At 39.1% G+C, this 18,960-nt stretch overlaps 1 protein-coding gene across 7 annotated transcripts in view; it reads left to right on the top strand.

Moving 5' to 3' along the window:
• GON4L (gon-4 like) overlaps nucleotides 1-18,960 on the top strand; it is a 75,400-nt gene that overhangs the window by 23,262 nt on the left and 33,178 nt on the right. For all 7 annotated transcript variants that reach the window (XM_045545313.1, XM_045545315.1, XM_045545312.1 and 4 more), the window contains 6 exons: nucleotides 4,034-4,084; nucleotides 4,394-4,489; nucleotides 5,862-5,981; nucleotides 6,482-6,652; nucleotides 9,518-9,710; nucleotides 16,273-16,374. In XM_045545313.1, the coding sequence (XP_045401269.1) occupies nucleotides 4,034-4,084; nucleotides 4,394-4,489; nucleotides 5,862-5,981; nucleotides 6,482-6,652; nucleotides 9,518-9,710; nucleotides 16,273-16,374 (733 nt within the window). The remainder of the gene's footprint in view (nucleotides 1-4,033; nucleotides 4,085-4,393; nucleotides 4,490-5,861; nucleotides 5,982-6,481; nucleotides 6,653-9,517; nucleotides 9,711-16,272; nucleotides 16,375-18,960) is intronic.

Genomic DNA, 18,960 nt, shown 5'->3' with positions numbered 1-18,960 from the left:
ATATTCCTTGGAGCATGTTACTCTTCCACATGACCTTTCCTGTAGTTGAAGAAAACTAGTATCTCGTTTATTAACATTCTTTTCTTGGCTACAATCCCCCAGTTTCTTATTATTTTTCACGTGTCCAGGCTTTCACTACCCTCACCTATCTGATTCTTTTCTTCTGAGTGTGTCTAGTTTGTCCATATCTTTTTACTTATTATATTAATTTTATTTAATTTTATTTATGTTATGTTATATCTTTTGAGGCAGGGTCTTACTCTATTGCACTGGCTAGACTACAGTGGTGTCATCATAGCTCACTGTAATCTCAAACTGTTGGGCTCAAGCGATCCTCCTGCCTCAGCTTCTGAAGTAGCTGGGACTACAGGCATGTGCCACCACACCCAGCTTATTTTTCTATTTTTTGTAGTGATAGGGTCTCACTCTTGCTCAAGCTCATATCCTTTTAAAAACATGCCTCTCTGGGAGGCCAAGGCAGGAGGATTGCTTGAGGCCAGGAGTTCCAGACCAGCCTGAGTGAGATCAAGACCCCATTTCTACAAAAAATAGAAAAATTAGCTGGGTTTGGTGGCACATGCCTATAGTCCCAGCTACTCAGGAAGCTGAGGCAGGAGGATTGCTTGAGCTTGAGGAGTTTGAGGTTACAGTGAGCTATGATGACACCACTGAACTGTAGCCTGGGTGACAGAGCAAGGCCTTTTCTCAAAAAAATAAAAATAAGTAAAAATAAAAGTATGCCCATAATGGAATCTACTGAACCATGTTTGGTTTAACTGGTGTAAAGTTAGATTATGCCCCCAGTGTTCCAGATTCCATATTTCTCTTAATGCAACCTAAGGTTGCATTGGCCTTTTTTTTTTTTTGGCATTCACAGCACTTTTTTTTGTCTAGTTGACTAATCCTTGTTGCATAAATTGAAATTTCATCTTTCTCCAGGAGGTAATCACAAATGAACCTGTGGGGCTGGGCGTGGTGCCTCATGCCTATAATCCTAGCACTCTGGGAGGCCGGGGGGGGGGGGGGGGGCGGGGGGATCGCTTGAGCTCAGGAGTTCCGAGACCGGCCTGAGCACGAGCAAGACTCCATCTCTACTAAAAATAGGAAAAAAAAATTAGCTGGGCAACTAAAAATAGAAACAAAAAATTAGCCAGGTGTGGTGGCGTGCGCCTGTAGTCCCAGCTACTCGGAAGGCTGAGGCAGGAGGATTGCTTGAGCCCAGGAGTTTGAGGTTGTTGTGAGCTAGGCTGACGCCATGGGACTCTAGCCTGGTCAACAGAGTGAGACTCGGTCTCAAAAAAAACCCCAAATGAACCTGAAAGCAGCCATCAGTGAGATGGAAGTTCTGTGAAGTCTACTTGACATATAGGGTATAATTAACATTAATTCTATTTTTAATTTGAAAATAAAAACAAAGGAGACCCAAATCAGGCTCTGGATTATGTTTATTCGCCATTAGTATAGGTATAGAGAAGTTGGGCCACCAAAGACTGTATTGGACGAGTATTAGAATCTAGGTCTCTCACTTCTTAATGCTTAATAGACTGACTCCAATATACTTCTAAATGCTGGCTTGCCTTTCTGATGGATTTGGCAGTTAGGGAAACTGATTGGTTCAGAAATAGCCATGGGAATGGAAACGGACCTGAAATGCATCATTCCCTTTACCCTATATTGGTTCCAGCTACACAGAGCTAAATGATTGGGTCAGAGCATAGCAGGGCTTGTGAGGAGATAAGAAAATTTAAGGCTGGTTGTAGAGACAGAACCTAATGAACAGTTGGCTTTTGTTCATAAGATGATTTTGGTTGGGTTTCAGTTAAATGATGAAGAAATTATACATCTTCAATGGCATTTTATCAGCAGTATTTAAGAACTTTAAAAAAATTCTATAAAAACATTTTCTCCACCTCAATTACAAAAATTTTCAAACATACAAAAAGTTGAGGCCGGGCGCAGTGGCTCATGCCTGTAATCCTAGCACTCTGGGAGGCCGGGGCAGACGGATCATTTGAGCTCAGGAGTTCGAGACCAGCTTGAGCAAGAGTGAGACCCCGTCTCTACTAAAAATAGAAAGAAATTATATGGATAACCAAAAATATAGAAAAATACAGAAAAAATTAGCCCAGCATGGTGGCACATACCTGTAGTCCCAGCTACTCGGGAGGCTGAGGCAGAAGGATCGCTTGAGCCCAGGAGTTTCAGGTTGCTGTGGGCTAGGCTGATGCCACGGCACTCTAGCCTGGGCAACAGAGTGAGACTCTGTCTCAAAAAAAAAAAATTGAAAGAATATTACAATAATTCTATAATAGATTCTAGGAGAAACATTTTGCCATATTTGCTTTATATCTCTTTATATCTATCTATTGTTTTTTCCTGTACTATTTGCAAATAAGTGTGGATAACATGACACTTCACCCCTAAATCCTTCCATAAGAGTTTTTCTTAGCTGCCTTTTTGGAGGCATGCTTATGGTGGATTTATATAATTGATTAAAAAAATTGGGCAGGCAGGCCGGGCGCGGTGGCTCACGCCTGTAATCCTAGCTCTGGGAGGCCGAGGCGGGTGGATCGCTCGAGGTCAGGAGTTCGAGACCAGCCTGAGCAAGAGTGAGACCCCGTCTCTACTAAAAATAGAAAGAAATTATCTGGCCAACTAAAAATATATATACAAAAAAAAAATTAGCCGGGCATGGTGGCTCATGCCTGTAGTCCCAGCTACTCGGGAGGCTGAGGCAGTAGGATCGCTTAAGCCCAGGAGTCTGAGGTTGCTGTGAGCTAGGCTGATGCCACGGCACTCACTCTAGCTCGGGCAAGAAAGTGAGACTCTGTCTCAAAAAAAAAAAAAAAAAAATTGGGCAGGGCACAGTGGTTTGCACCTGTAATCCCAGCACTTTGGGAGGCCAGCTTGAGGCCAGGAAATTAAGAGACCAGCTTGGGTATCATAGCGAGACTCCATCTCTACAAAAAACTATTAATAAAAAAATTAGCTGGGTTTTTTTGGCATGCATCTATAGTCCAGCTACTTAGGAGGCTGAGATGGGAAGATCACTTGAGCCCCAGAGATCAAGGTTATAGTGAGCTATGATTGGGCCACAGCATTCCAGCCTGGGCAATAGAGCAGGACTCTGTCTCTTAAAAAAAGAAAAAAATTGATGTCAATAGACTATTGTAACCTGTAATATCTTAGGCTTATGTAGATTTTTGGTTTTTTTCCTTGAGGCAGGGTCTTCCTCTGTCACCCAAGCTGGAGTACAGTGGTGTGATCATAGCTCACTGCAACCTCAAATTCCTGGGCTTAAGCGATCCTACTGCCTCAAACTCCTAAGTAGTTGGGACTACAGGCACATTCCACCACACCCAGCTAAGTTTTTCTATTTTCAGTAGAGCTGAGGTCTCACTCTTGCTCAGGCTGTTTTTTTTTTTTTTTTTTTGAGACAGAGTGTCACTTTGTTGCCCGGGCTGGTGTGAGTGCCGTGGCATCAGCCTAGCTCACAGCAACCTCAAACTCCTGGGCTTAAGCGATCCTACTGCCTCAGCCTCCCGAGTAGCTGGGACTACAGGCATGTGCCACCATGCCCAGCTAATTTTTTCTATATATATATTTTAGTTGGCTAGATAATTTCTTTCTATTTTTAGTAGAGACAGGGTCTCGCTGTTGCTCAGGCTGGTCTCGAACTCCTGAGCTCAAATGATCCACCCACCTTGGCCTCCCAGAGTGCTAGCATTACAGGCATGAGCCACCCCGCCCGGCCTCATGCTGTTCCTGAATTCCTCACCTGAAGTGATTCTCATGCCGTGGCCTCCCAGAGTGCTAGGTTTACAGGCATGAATAACCACACCAGCTCCCTATTTTTCTTCTGTCTAGCTCTGACAAGTATTTGAAAATACACCCTCAGGGATAATTGATGCCTCCAGATCACTGCAGCTACTTGTTAGGTAGATGGTTCTTTGTGATGGTAAAGAGGAAGTAAAGATGAAAAACAACCTATTTCAGTTAAGACAACTTAATTATTTATATTCTTTGTTGGTAGGTAATTCCAACATGGAATATTTCACCAATTAAGAAGGCCAATGAAATTAAGGTAAACTTGGAAGAGGTAATTGTTATTCTTTTCCAGAAAGACTTCATCCGGTTTGAAACTTAAGTGCTTCCTATTTGTTAACTTTTTTTGACCTATCTTTTTTTTAATTCCAGCTTTTTTTTTTTTTATTGCTCTTAGGTTTGCATCTCATGGAATCACTTTAATCCCTGCCTCCTGTTATTTGCTTTAGCTGCACGTTATGTTCTTAGGATTTTTTTTTTCCTGGCCTGCTTTTTTCCTCTTATTTTCCAAATATTTATGATTTATGATTTCCCATTACTTCATTTCTTTCTAATTGTACTAATGTAGCCTCCTCAGTTTGTGGATATCCATCTTGAAGAAGATGATTCCTCAGATGAAGAGTACCAGCCAGATGATGAAGAAGAAGATGAGACTGCTGAAGAGGTGAGTGAGTGTTAGTTGGTAATATTTGGTTTAATTTGGCTTAGTAAGGCAGAGTGTACTTTGCTTCCTTAGTAATGTCACCTGTTCTATGTAGAGCTTTGAGATATGGTTCCTTTTTTAGTTTATTTCTTTGCTTTGAGATGTTTTTCTCCTCTTCATAATCCCTTAATTTTTTAATTTAAGAAATACATCATGGCCGGGCGTGGTGGCTCATGCCTATCATCCTAGCACTCTGGGAGGCCAAGGTGGGAGGATCGCTTGAGCTCAGGAGTTTGAGACCAGCCTGAGCAAGAGCAAGACCCCATCTCTACTAAATAAAAAAATAGAAACAAATTAGCTGGACAACTAAAAATATATAGAAAAAATTAGCTGGGCATGGTGGCGCATGCTTGTAGTCCCAGCTACTCGGGAGGCTGAGGCAGTAGGATTGCTTGAGCCCAGGAGTTTGAGGTTGCTGTGAGCTAGGCTAACACCACGGCACTCTAGTCTGGGCAACAGAGTGAGACTCTGTCTCAAAAAAAAAAAAAAAAAAAGAAAACCACACACACAAAAAAAGAAATACATCACGTAACACGGATGTGTGCATAGAATAAAAATGTACTGCTTAAATAATTGTAATGCATTATATTATTATAATTTTGTAATTATCTTTAAAAATCATGAAACTTCTAGTAAAGTCAAGAAATATAATATTGCTGGGACATCCACTGTATGCCTTTCCCAATCACAATCACTTCTCTCTCCCTAAAGATAATCACTATCCTGAGTTTTTGGTAATTATTTTCTTGCTTTTTCTTTATAGTTGTATCACCTAATTATGCATCTATACGCATATTGTTTCTGAACTTTATATAAATGGTCCCATTATGTATATGTGTTCTTTTGTTCCTGGCCTTTTTTCTGTTCAACATTATGCTTTTGAGAGTCACCTATACTGTTGCGTTTAACTATAGCTTGTTCATTTTCATTGCTGTGTTAATATATATTCAAAGACTTGTTTCTTTTTTAGTTTTTTTATCTTTATTTTTTTTGACCCTTGCCAAATCTGTATGATTTTTTTAATCTTTATATTTTATCTCTCTTTCACTTTTTTTTTCGCTTGGTTCTTAGAGTATAACTTGTTCCTTAATGTGTTCTTTGAATTGTTTTTAAAAGGATTTTAAACTAATGCCTTATAGTTTTACAGTGTATGATGCAGATAAGAATAGTGATCTGATGTCTGTTTCCACCTTTAGGATATCTATTTAAATTTTATTTTCTCTTACTCTAATTGAGTGATTGAATTTTGTGATTCATCCTATTGAGATACTTTAAACTCCAAGGATTGGAAGTAGGGGCATAAATATAAAAGTGAGCTGGATTTGTTTTATAGAGCTTATTGGAAAGCGATGTTGAAAGTACTGCTTCATCTCCACGTGGGGCAAAGAAATCCAGATTGAGGCAGTCTTCTGAGATGACTGAAACAGATGAGGAGAGTGGCATATTATCAGAGGTAAATCAGCATCATACAAAAGAGATTTTAGATGTATCTGTATAAGTAGATTATTTAACTGTGTAAGTAGATTATTTATCTGGGATGATTCTGGGCTGTCATCCATTCTCAAAGTCCATTAAGTCAATGAACTTTCTGATAGGGAAAGAGTTTTTCTGAGGGCCAAAAATGCACAACTAGTAGAGTTTCTCTCTTTTCTCATGTTTTCTACCCGTGTTTTCTAATATTGTCCTAAGGCCATTTTTATTAGATTTCCCACTTCTTGGTACTCTAAGTGGCATTCTATTGGCTTCACTGGAAATAGGATGAAACCTAATTGGATCAATATACTTGACAGTGCCTTTGTTTTTATATACGTCTAACTAGATTAGAAAAGGTCAATAGCATATGGAAGACCCTCCTTTTTTTATTTCTCTCTTTCTTCCTTCCCTTCTTTTCTTCCCTTCCCTCCTTCCTTTTTTTTTTTTTTTTTTTTTTAACACAATGCCTCTTTTAATCAGGCTGAGAAAGTCACTACACCTGCCATCAGGCACATCAGTGCTGAGGTAGTACCCATGGGGCCCCCACCTCCTCCAAAGCCAAAACAGACCAGGGATAGTGCTTTCATGGAGAAGTTGCATGCAGTAGATGAGGAGCTGGCTTCCAGTCCAGTCTGCATGGATTCCTTCCAGGTAAACATTATAACTCTATATCACTGAGAAAGTCAAATGGAGTAATTTAGTTGGTGCTCAGGTTGAAAAGGGTGAGAAGGCCAGGTGGCTCACGCCTGTAATCCTAGCACTTTGGGAGGCCAAGGCGGGAGGATTGCTTGAGCTCAGGAGTTCAAGACCAGTCTGAGCAACATAACAAGACCCTGTCTCTATAAAAAAAAAATTAAAAAATTAAAAATTAACATGGTGGTGTATGCCTGTAGTCCTAACTACTCAGAGCCCAGGAGTTTGAGGTTGCAGTGAGCTATGACCAGGCCGCTGTATTCCAATCTGGGTGACAGAGTAAAACCCTTTCTCTTTAAACAAACAAACAAAAATCCCTTTGGTTAAAATGTCGGAAATGGACTACAGTAGAGCAAGAGAGTAAACAGAAACCTTTTAGGAAGTTGATACAGTATAGTTTAGGGAGACCTCAAATTGATCTATAGATTTAATATAATCCCTGTCCAAATCTCAGCTGCCATTTTTGTGGAAATGACAAACTAATCCTAAAATTCATGTAGAAATTGGCCCAGAATAGCCAAAACAATCTCAAAAAAGAACAAACAGGCCAGGCGTGGTGGCTCATGCCTGTAATCCTAGCACTCTGGGAGGCTGAGGCAGGAGGATCACTTGAGCTCAGGAGTTCAAGACCAGCCTGAGCAAGAGCGAGACCCTATCTCTACTAAAAATAGCCAAAAATTATTAATAGCCGGGTGTGGTGGCACACACCTGTAGTCCCAGCTACTCGGGAGGCTGAGGCAGGAGGATTGCTTGAGCCCGGGTGTTTGTCCTTGCAATGAGCTATGATGATACCATTGCACTCCAGCCTGGATGACAGATCGAGCCTGTCTCAGAAAAACAAAAAAGAAAGAAAGAAAAAAAAGAAAAACAACAAAGCTGGAGGTCTCACACTTTCTGATTTCAAAACTTGTTACAAAGTTATAGTAATCAAGAAATTCTGGGCCAGGCGCAGTGGCTCAAGCCTGTAATCCTAGCACTCTGGGAGGCTGAGGCGGGCGGAATGTTTGAGCTCAGGGGTTCAAGACCAGCCCGAGCAAGAGCAAGACCCCGTCTCTACTAAAAATAGAAAGAAATTATATGGACAGCTAAAATATATATAGAAAAATTAGCCGGGCATGGTGGCGCATGCCTGTAGTCCCAGCTACTTGGGAGGCTGAGGCTGAAGTATCTTTGAACCCCAGGAGTTTGAGGTTGCTGTGAGCTAGGCTGCCACCACAGCACTCTAGCCTGGGCACCAGAATGAGACTGTGTCTCAAAAAAAAAAAAAAAAAGAAAGAAATTCTGGTACTGGCATAAAGATAGAAATATAGATCATTGGAACAAAATTTAGAGTATAGAAATAAAGCTTTAGATTTATGGTCAACTGATTTTTGACAAGTATGCCGTACCAATTAATGGGGGAAAGAATATTCTTTTCTACAAACACTGCTGGGACAACTGGAAATTCACATGCAAAAGAATGAAAGTGAACCCTTACCTCACACCATACATAAAAATTAACTGAAAATGGATCATCAACTTAAATATAAAAACTAAAACTATATAACTCTTAGAAGAAAACATAGGAATAAATCTTTGTGACCTTCATTTAGGCAATGGTTTCTTAGGTGTAACACCAAAGCACAAGCAACAAAAGAAAAAATAGATATATGAGACCTCATCAAAACTAAAAACTTTTGTGCTTCAAGAAAATGAAGACAGCCCATAGAATTGGAGAAAATATTTGTAGATTACCTATCTGATAAAGGACTTGTATCCATAATATATAAAGAACTCTTACAATTTAATAAAAAAGACAACTCAGTTCAAAAATGGGCAAAGGCTGTAAATAGACATTTCTCAAAAAACGGTACAAATGGCCAATAAGCATATGAAGAGATGCTCAACATCATTAGTCATTAGGGAAATACAAATCTAAAGTATAATGATATACCACTTCATACCCACTAAGATGGCTATAACAAAAAAGATGGATAATAAAGAGTTTTGGCAACCATATGGAGAAATGTAGAACCCTCATACAGTGCCGATGGAAATGTAAAATGGTACAGCTACTTTGAAAAACTGTTTGGTAGTTCCTCACAAAGTTATATATAGTTATTGTAAGACCCAGCAATTCCACTCCAGGAAAACTGAAAACATATGTTCACACAAAATATAGCAGCATTATTCTTAATAGCCCCGAAGTGGAAACAACCCAAATGTCCATCAACTGATAAATGGGTAAAATGTGGTATATCCATGCAATGGAATATTCTTGAGCAATAAAAAGGAAGTACTGATACATCTACAATAAGGATGATCTTTGAATATTATGCTATGTGAAAACAGCCAGAGACAGGCCACACATTGTATGATTCCATTTATATGAAATGTCCAGCGGAAGCATATCCATGGAGACAGAAAATAAATTAATGGTTAACAGGGGTTGGGAAGAGAAGTAAAGGGGAGTGACCACTAATGGGTATGGGATTTCTTTTTGGGTTAATGAAAGTGTTCTGGGATTAGATAGTGGTGATGGTTGCATAACTCTGTGAATATAGTAAAGTCCAATCAATTATATATTAATATTTAAAAGGGTGAATTTTATGGTATGTGAATTATATCTCAATCAAGCTGTTACAGATGTTCTTGAAATGTTGGTTTCAAACTGACGGCGTATTTCTTAAAGTGTTCAGACAAACAACAATAAATCCAAATTTTTTAGAGGAGAGATCTTGTGATTTAAGCAAAGAAAGGAAGCACAGAGGAGATGATGAGATTTGGAGAATTGGGAAACATTATTCACTCAGTGAATTTTTTTTCTCTGTCTCCATTGGCTAGTCTATGGATGATAGTCTCATTGCATTTCGAACACGTTCTAAGATGCCCCTCAAAGATGTTCCCCTGGGCCAACTAGAGGCAGAGCTCCGAGCTCCAGACATCACTCCAGATATGTATGATCCCAGTACAGCAGATGATGAGGACTGGAAGATGTGGCTAGGGGGACTCATGAATGATGATGTGGGGAATGAAGGTAAATGATTTTGTTTGCATTTGTTATCTATTCTGTCCATTATCTCTGTAGTAACATTTTTATTAGTTGGAAACTTAAAGAATGGAGTGTTTTGGGTTAATAGTATTTAATTTGTGTTTACTAATCTATCTTAAATCAGTAGTTAATTTTTCTTTCTTCTTTTGTAAAGAATGTTTTTGGGTCAAAGCTCATAATCTGGTGTTTAAATACAAAAAAAAGAAAAAGAAGAATCTTTTTGGGAATCTTTTGTATGCTAAGATTTGAATCCCCTGAAACATACATGCACACAAAATTTTATATATATTATGACTTCCTAAGGGTTCACTGATTCACCAAAAGAATGTTGTGTTAATTAATGGCTTTTATGATGCAATTGAAAGAATCTTAATTCTGTCTTGCCTGATGTCAAATGAAACCAGCCTTTGGGAAGGGCAGAAAAGCCTGCAGTGGAACTAAAGCCCTGTTAAGATCTTCCTTTCCTCTTTATTTTACTTCTCTTTGCCACTCAGCTCCATTCTCAAAATAATTTTTTCTGCAAGGCTAAAACTATGACCATAAGCACTCCATGGTTGCTTTTTGCTTTGTCTACATATCAGGACTGTACCCTACAAGCTCCAACTGAAAAATCCAGGAAAACAAATCAAGTTGGCTTGGTTTGATCACATGCCCACTCTTGGTGTTGCATGGGATCAATAGGAGACTGTTCCAGCAGGGAGTCCTTATGGAACTTTTGTGGTTGGAGTATGCAGTTACTGAAAGAAATAATGGTGTTACCAGAAATGAGGAAGGCATATTGATCAGATAGAAATTTGGATGGAAATAGACTAAGTGGTTAGATAGGTGAGGCTAGGAGTAAGTCAGGATATATGAATGAAAGAAAATAACAAGTCCTTGAACATACCTTATGATACTATTAATTATATTTTACATCATTTGGCAGATGTTTATCTAGTACATTCCATATATAAAGCATTGTGCTAAAACCTGTGATGGGGCTGGTCCAATGGTAGTGGGTTATCAAAACTTATTAATGTTAGTGTCACTAAAGTTGATACACAGCCCCCCACTGCTAAATTTGACTGGCTTTAAAATAAAAGAAAAAAGAAAAAGAAAAAAATTAGAATCTGTGATGGATAAAAGAATGTAATGATTCAGTCAATGAATAAAATCTGTTTGAATGACAGGTTGCCTGGGTCATTATGTTTGCAATACATTTTATTTTTTTAATTTTTATTTATTTATTTATTTTTTTTGAGATAGAGTCTCACTTTGTTGCCCGGGCTAGAGTGAGTGCCGTGGCATCAGCCTAGCTCACAGCAACCTCAGACTCCTGGGCTTAAGCGATCCTACTGCCTCAGCCTCCCGAGTAGCTGGGACTACAGGCATGAGCCACCATGCCCGGCTAATTTTTTTGTATATATATTTTTAGTTGGCCAGATAATTTCTTTCTATTTTTAGTAGAGACGGGGTCTCACTCTTGCTCAGGCTGGTCTCGAACTCCTGACCTCGAGCGATCCACCCGCCTCGGCCTCCCAGAGCTAGGATTACAGGCGTGAGCCACCGCGCCCGGCCTGCAATACATTTTAGATGAATGATGTCAGATATGCCATAAAAGTGATGTAAATGGTGTTGTAAGGTTTTAGAAGAGGGACTGATAATTCCTGTTTAGGATGATCAGAGGCAGCTACATGAAAGAGGCGATAGTTGAGATGGACCTTTGAATAATTTTTGAAAACAGTGACAGGGAGGAGAGGAGGCAGATGTGTAGAAGTGATATAAAATAATCTGTATTGTGGGTTCTGTAGGACAGAGGTCCCCAGCCTTTTTGGCACCGGGGACTGATTTCACGGAAGACAATTTTTCCACGGACTGGGGAGGGGGCAGGTGTCATGGGGGGGGATGTCGTGTGGTACACAGCTCAGGCAGTGATGTGTGGCCCATTTCCTAATAGGCCATGGACTGGTAATGGGCCGCGGCCTGAGAGTTGGGGACCGCAGCTGTAGGATGTATCCTTCCCAGAGTTTTCTGTTTGTCTCTCTATTATAACTGCAGGAGGAATACATGCTTGGTATGAAGAAGTCAAATATTATATAAAGAAAATTATTAAAGCCTCTCCCCATGATGACAGTTTCATGCCCCAGAGGGACCATTGATAATAGTTTGATGTGCATCTCTTAAGAGTTTTCAAATATGTAGTTAGCGGCCGGGCGCGGTGGCTCACGCCTGTAATCCTAGCTCTGGGAGGCCGAGGCGGGTGGATCGCTCGAGGTCAGGAGTTCGAGACCAGCCTGAGCAAGAGTGAGACCCCATCTCTACTAAAAATAGAAAGAAATTATCTGGCCAACTAAAAATATATATACAAAAAAAAAAAATTAGCCGGGCATGGTGGCTCATGCCTGTAGTCCCAGCTACTCGGGAGGCTGAGGCAGTAGGATCGCTTAAGCCCAGGAGTCTGAGGTTGCTGTGAGCTAGGCTGATGCCATGGCACTCACTCTAGCCCGGGCAAGAAAGTGAGACTCTGTCTCAATAAAAAAAAAAAAAAAAAAAAAATATGTAGTTAGCTACCTTTTAGTTTTCCACGTTAATGTAGGAATAGGAAGAATTGCATTTTAGTCCTAAATTTAAGTTTAGGACTTTTCTCAAACATTTAGAAAAGGTAGGTAACAGGAAGCAAATTGGTTTGAATCTTAGCATTTTTCTTCTTTTTTCACCCACGATCTATAGCGGAGGTGCTAAGAAGTAATAAAATGACAAAATTGTATAAGGAGAAAAAGACTAAGTTTGAAGCTGAATCACTGACATACTGGAGAGTGAGTTCCTTAACAATCAATGACTGATATATTATCCCATTAGTCTTTTTGATAAGAGTCTAAGCTTCTGAGTTTTCTATTACTCACCCCTTTGAGACTCGGAGGAAAACTATGCAGCCTTTCCCCAGAAAAATGTCCTTATCTACATACATAAAAATTTTGTTTGTTTTTTTGGGATTTATATAGCTCTTGAAGTTCATTTATTGACATTTCCTTTTTCTGCCATCCTTATCCAAGGTCTCTGACACTCAGGTTCAAAATCTTTGCAAAAAGGAATGGACAGGACAGACAGTTCTAACCATTTTGTAGATAATGAAATCTGAGAGAAATTCATTGTCTTGCTCAATGTTACAGAATCAATTTATTATACTGGCAGGACTAGAACCCAGTTTAATATCCATAAGCTGGTCTGTTTTTATAGCATTTATATAGTTAACTATTTTCATATATTTCTAGTATCATCTGGTCTGCATGTTATTAAAGTGAGAGTCTCATTTGCAGGAAATAATTAAAAAACAACACCAGAGGGGTATACCAACCTAAGACCAGCTGGGCAGACGCTGATTGTTGATCAGTTAAAAAAGTAATTAGGCTCAGAGGGCAGATTCCATGACCGAGGTACTAAAAGCTAAGCAGAACTTAGAAGAAACTCTTCTAAGTGATTTTTCAGCATGTTTGTTAAATGGATGCTATGAGAATAATGTTGGCTGACCCATTAGTGTGGTGTGGGCAAAAGCTGTCTGTTGCAGTTCTTGTTACCTAAACGGTTGGAGTCTACACCTGTACATGCTATTCATATGTCATAGGCTTTTCTGAGAACTTTCATTATTCAGCAATGCTTGTAAATAACTTGCTGTGAAGAGCCTATGTAGAAAGTACTATAGAGAAAGGAAGACAGTGCCAGGGACGTGGTGGCTCACACCTGTAATCCTAGCACCCTGGGAGGCTGAGGGAGGACTGTCTGAGTTTAGGCATTCAAGACCAGCCTGAGGCCGGGCACGGTGGCTCACGCCTGTAATCCTAGCACTCTGGGAGGCCGAGGCAGGAGGATCACTCGAGGTCAGGAGTTCGAGACCAGCCTGGGCAAGAGCGAGACCCCATCTCTACTAAAAATAGAAAGAAATTATCTGGCCAATTAAAATATATATAGAAAAAATTAGCCGGGCATGGTGGCGCATGCCTGTAGTCCCAGCTACCCGGGAGGCTGAGGCAGTAGGATCGTTTAAGCCCAGGAGTTCGAGGTTGCTGTGAGCTAGGCTGATGCCACGGCACTCACTCCAGCCCGGGCAACAAAGCGAGACTCTGTCTCAAAAAAAAAAACCAAAAGGACCAGTCTGAGCAAGAGTGATACTCGGTCTCTATTAAAAAAGAAAAAGAGAGAGAGAAAGGAAGGACAGGAAGACAGGATTTCATTCCTAAGGAATTAAATAATTTTTATTGGTATGATAAACCCACAAATAGATGAAAGAAACGATATTTAAATAGCTATGTGTAAACAATGCAAATTAATATAAGCTGAGTATAAATGTTGAGTAAAGAATTATCAAGTTAGATTAGGGTTAATTAGCACAAATTTTCCAATGATTGTGAATCAAAAATGTGTGTGTATTTTTGTTTTTAACAAAAGATGCTCATTTATTATGAAAAATTAAAACATTATGGGCCGGGCACAGTGACTCACACCTGTAATCCTAGCACTCTGGGAGGCCAAGGCAGGAGAATCGCTCAAGGTCAGGAGTTCAAGACCAGCCTGAGCAAGAGCGAGACCCCGTCTCTACTAAAAATAGAAAGAAATTATATGGACAACTGAAAATATATGTAGAAAAAATTAGCCGGGCGTGGTGGCACATGCCTGTAGTCTCAGCTACTCAGGAGGCTGAGGCAGAAGGATCGCTTAAGCCTAGGAGTTTGAGGTTGCTGATGCCACAGCACTCTAGCCTGGGCAACAGAGCGAGACTTTGTCTCAAAAAAAAAAAAACATTATGGAAGGGTACAAAGTGAAAAGAGTTCTATTATTCAATCTCGGTTAATAGTTTCCTGTGTTTCTTTATAAGTATTCTCTGTGTGTTCAATCAAGCACTCATTTATCTCAAGCAAGAATTTTTTTCCAGAAAAAGAATCATGCTATACATATTCTTTTGCCTCTGCAACTTCTTTCACTTAACAGTATAATTTAGATATTTTTCCATTATAATACATAAAGATCTCCTCTCCTGTTTAGTGGATACATAATTGCAGGAAATTAAGGTATTCTCTTTTTGGTCTTTTATTTATTTATTTTTAAACTCAGTTCCTCAGCTTCACTAGCCACATTTCAAATTCTCAATAGTCACATGTGGCTAGTGGCTAGGCTACTGTACTGTACTATATACATATGTACACACACACACACATATATATACACATACATATACCATTGCCATCATCAGAGAAGGATTTAGTTAACACAGATCTAAACTTCTCTGGGGAAAAATATCATCTTAATATGCAACAATTCCATAATTTAATGACACAATTTTTTTTAGGAATTGAAAAGACATCATAGCATTAACATTAAACAAAATTATGAGGGAGAAAAACACCCATATTTCTATTACTCTAACATAACACTTTATTATTTTTGTACATTTTTCAGTTACTTATGATTCTTATTGTAGGGACATAATTTTTCATACTTATTATGTATGTATTATTTGTGTTTTGCTTTTGTCATGCATGTATTGAACATTTATAGAATGGTTATGTTTACATTTTATATGTATCTACAGGTTAAATATCCCTTATTGGTAATGCTTGGGACCAGAAGTGTTTTGGATTTCAGATTTTTTCGAATTTTGAAATATTTGTATTATGTATACTTACATGTTAAGCATCCTAAATTTGAAAATTTAAAATCCAAAACGTTTCAATGTGCACTTCCTTTGAGAGTCATGGTGGTGCTCAAAAAGCTTCATATTTCGGAGCATTTCAGATTTCAAATTTTCAGGTTTGGGATGCTCAGCCTGTACTCTTTTATCATACTGAGGCATCTATAATTTTACATAGGCATTCCCTAATTTTTGAGAATTTGGGTTATTCCTTTTTTTACTGTCAATTTGTTTTACAGATAGTTTTTACAAAAAGTGTTATTTTTATGAGATGTACTACTCAAAGTGGGATTACTGAGACAAATTACATGTTCATTTTTTGGCGTTTGCTGCATATTTATAGATTTAAGTTTTGTTTGAGGGAAGGAAGGAACCTGGCTTATTGGAGAGAATAGGTGAGATAAATCATCTCTGGGAAATGATTCATGCAAAGACACTGAGGAAAAATAAGCTGCTTAAAAAGTTACTAAGGCCAGGCACAGTGGCTCACCCCTATAATCCTACCACTCTGAGAGGCTGAGGCAGGAGGATCACTTAAGGTCAGGTGTTCGAGACCAGCCTGAGCAAGAGTGAGACTCTGACTCTACAAAAAATAGAAAAATTAGCTGGGCATGGTGGTACACGCCTGTAGTCCCAGCCACTCAGGAGGCTAAGGCAGGAGGATCGCTTAACCCCAGGAGTTTGAGGTTGCAGTGAGCTAGGCTGATGCTATGGCACTCTAGCTGGGGCTGCAGAGAGAGAGGCTGTCTGAAAAAAAAAAAAAAAAGTGTTAAGAATAAGTGTGCTTTATTGGAATAGATTCTTATGGTGTTGAAAATCATAAATTTTCACTAAAGATATGAGTTCAGATTTGGGAATAAGTGTCTGAAACATTTTTTTCCCTAGATGAAGCAGATGATGATGATGATCCAGAATATAATTTCCTGGAAGATCTTGATGAACCTGACACAGAGGATTTCCGTACAGACCGGGCAGTGAGAATCACCAGTGAGTCCGAGTTTATTATGAGTCCTGCTCTTGACTGCTCTGCATCTGCCTTTCTTTACTTTATAGATTTTTGGGGGTGAAGTTTGCAGCCCATCCAAGTTAAGACATTTAAGTTTCCTCTACCCATTTATGTCTGTAGTTCTTTAAATTTAGGTATATATATAGAAAGCGTATCAGTTATTCATTTGTACATCCCATACTCACATATTGAGTTCTTACTGTTTGGAAGGGATTGTGCTTGGAATACCCAGATGAATAAGACATGGCTTCTGCTCTGTAGGAGGTCAGCTTATAGGGGAGTACAAACAGAAAAAGTTATAATACAAAGTGATAAGTGCTATAATAGGTTTTTGTTGTTTTTTAATTATTATTTTTATTTATTTATTTATACATACATGCATGCATGCACCCAAACAGGGACATGAAGCTGTAATAGGTTTTTTATAAAGTATAATAGTGGCCTAAAAGAGGGTGTCATCTCGAAGGGTATGGTATGGAGAAGGGTAGGAGAACTTAGGCAAGTATTCACCAAATGAGATATTCTGCCTTAGTTTTGAAGGAGTAATAGATTTTTGCTGACTGGGGACAGAGAAGGATATTGCAAATAGAAGAGGATCTTCACACCATGGACTGTAAAACAATAAAAAACTGTGCTTAGAAAATAGTAAGTACTTTAGTATTGTTGTGTGAATGAATGGTGATAGAAAAGATAAGGTAGTGTTTAGATCATAGAGGATCTTAGAGCTCTCAAAAAGAGTTTTAAGCCAGAAATCAATAGGAACCAATTTAGATTTTAGAATGATCACTTCGATTTAATACCAGTTTAATATATTGATTTAGTGGATAAAGAGAGCAACACTGGAGGCATGTAAAACAATTATGATAATCTGGCTTGAGTCATTTGTTTAAAAAATTCCATCATTGGCTAGTGTGCCAATCATGGAAAAGATGTATTTCAGAAACCATCGATTTTTATTGAGTGTATGCATGACTCTACTGGAATTGTATATACAACATGGTGGAGGTTAAGATGCTGGCTCTTAACCAGGTTATGGAGAGAGCTTTATAAGCATTCAAAAGTATTTACTATATACCTAAATAATGCAATTCTGTGTGCAAAGAAAATTATGTAAACACATCCTTTAGGACTTACATGCTGTTTTATTGCATCTTTTTTTTTCTTTTTGAGACAGAGTCTCACTCTGTCACCTGGGCTAGAGTGCCGTGGCGTCAGCCTAGCTCACAGCAACATCAAACTCCTAGGCTCAAGTGATCCTCCTGCCTCAGCCTCCCAAGTAGCTGGGACTACAGGCGTGTGCCACCATGCCTGGCTAATTTTTTCTATTTTTAGTAGAAACGAGGTATTGCTCTTGTCAGGCTGGTCTCGAACTCCTGACCTCAAGCATTCCTCCTGCCTCAGCCTCCCAGAGTGCTAGGATTATAGGTGTGAGCCACCGCCTATTGCATCTTTTTTTTTTTTTTTTTGAGACAGAGTCTCACTTTGTTGCCTGGGCTAGAGTGAGTGCCGTGGCGTCAGCCTAGCTCACAGCAACCTCAAACTCCTGGGCTTAAGCGATCCTACTGCCTCAGCCTCTGGAGTAGCTGGGACTACAGGCATGCGCCACTATGTCGGGCTAATTTTTTCTACACATATTTTTAGTTGTCCAGCTAATTTCTTTCTATTTTTAGTAGAGACGGGGTCTCGCTCAGGCTGGTCTCGAACTCCTGACCTCGAGTGATCCACCCGCCTCCGCCTCCCAGAGGGCTAGGATTACAGGCATGAGCCACTGTGCCCAGCCAAGCATCTTTCATCTTGTTTTTAAGATTAGAATACCAGTTCCTTTATGAAGATCTTCCATTTATTTTTATATATTATGACAATTAAGATTAGAGGAAGCATTTAAAAGAAAGCACCAGGAATTAAAGAGAAAATGTATTAATAGAATGAAAAGACTTGAGGGTTTAGGCTTTTAGAAAACTGTGAAGGAGGATCTAGGCAAGTACAAGAAAAACCAAGAAGAGCTATTGTCACAGAAACCAAAGGAAGAGTCTTTCAAGAGGGTGAGACCCACCAACAGTGTCATGTGCTGGTAAGGAAACATCTGCTTGAAGCAGAAAAGCAGATCTCATTTCAGTTTGGCTGAATATACTTGCCTTCCCTTTTTGTTTGTCTAACTGTTACTTTCTTCAGTTTACATATAATTTCACGGGGAGATCTTCCTTAGTTAGGATCAATCTTCTTGCTTTGCACTCCCATACCACTTTTTATGTCCTTTATGTACTCATTGCTCTCATAATTACTTATTTGGTATTTGTCTTTTCCCCTAGACTGTGAGCTTCTTAAGAGCTTTTTGTTGTTTATTGTTGCAGAGCTGGTAGCAGTATTTGCTAATCAAATAGTGTATTTTTTTGAGATGCTTGAATGAAGGGCCATCTTTCTAGTCATAGAGATCTATGATCATAAGTGAAAGCTGGAGTAGAATTTTTATTTTTTTCCTGCTCCTTATCCTCTTATGTCATATTATCCTATTTGATTATAATAAATCCTTATCCTTATATGGATAATAAAAGTTTTAAAAATAAGAA

Source organism: Lemur catta, chromosome 3 (genome assembly GCF_020740605.2).
Source record: "Lemur catta isolate mLemCat1 chromosome 3, mLemCat1.pri, whole genome shotgun sequence".
NCBI classification, from domain to species: Eukaryota; Metazoa; Chordata; class Mammalia; order Primates; family Lemuridae; genus Lemur; species Lemur catta.
Note: the sequence above shows the minus strand (reverse complement) of the source record. Positions and strands in the feature narration are given on the sequence as shown.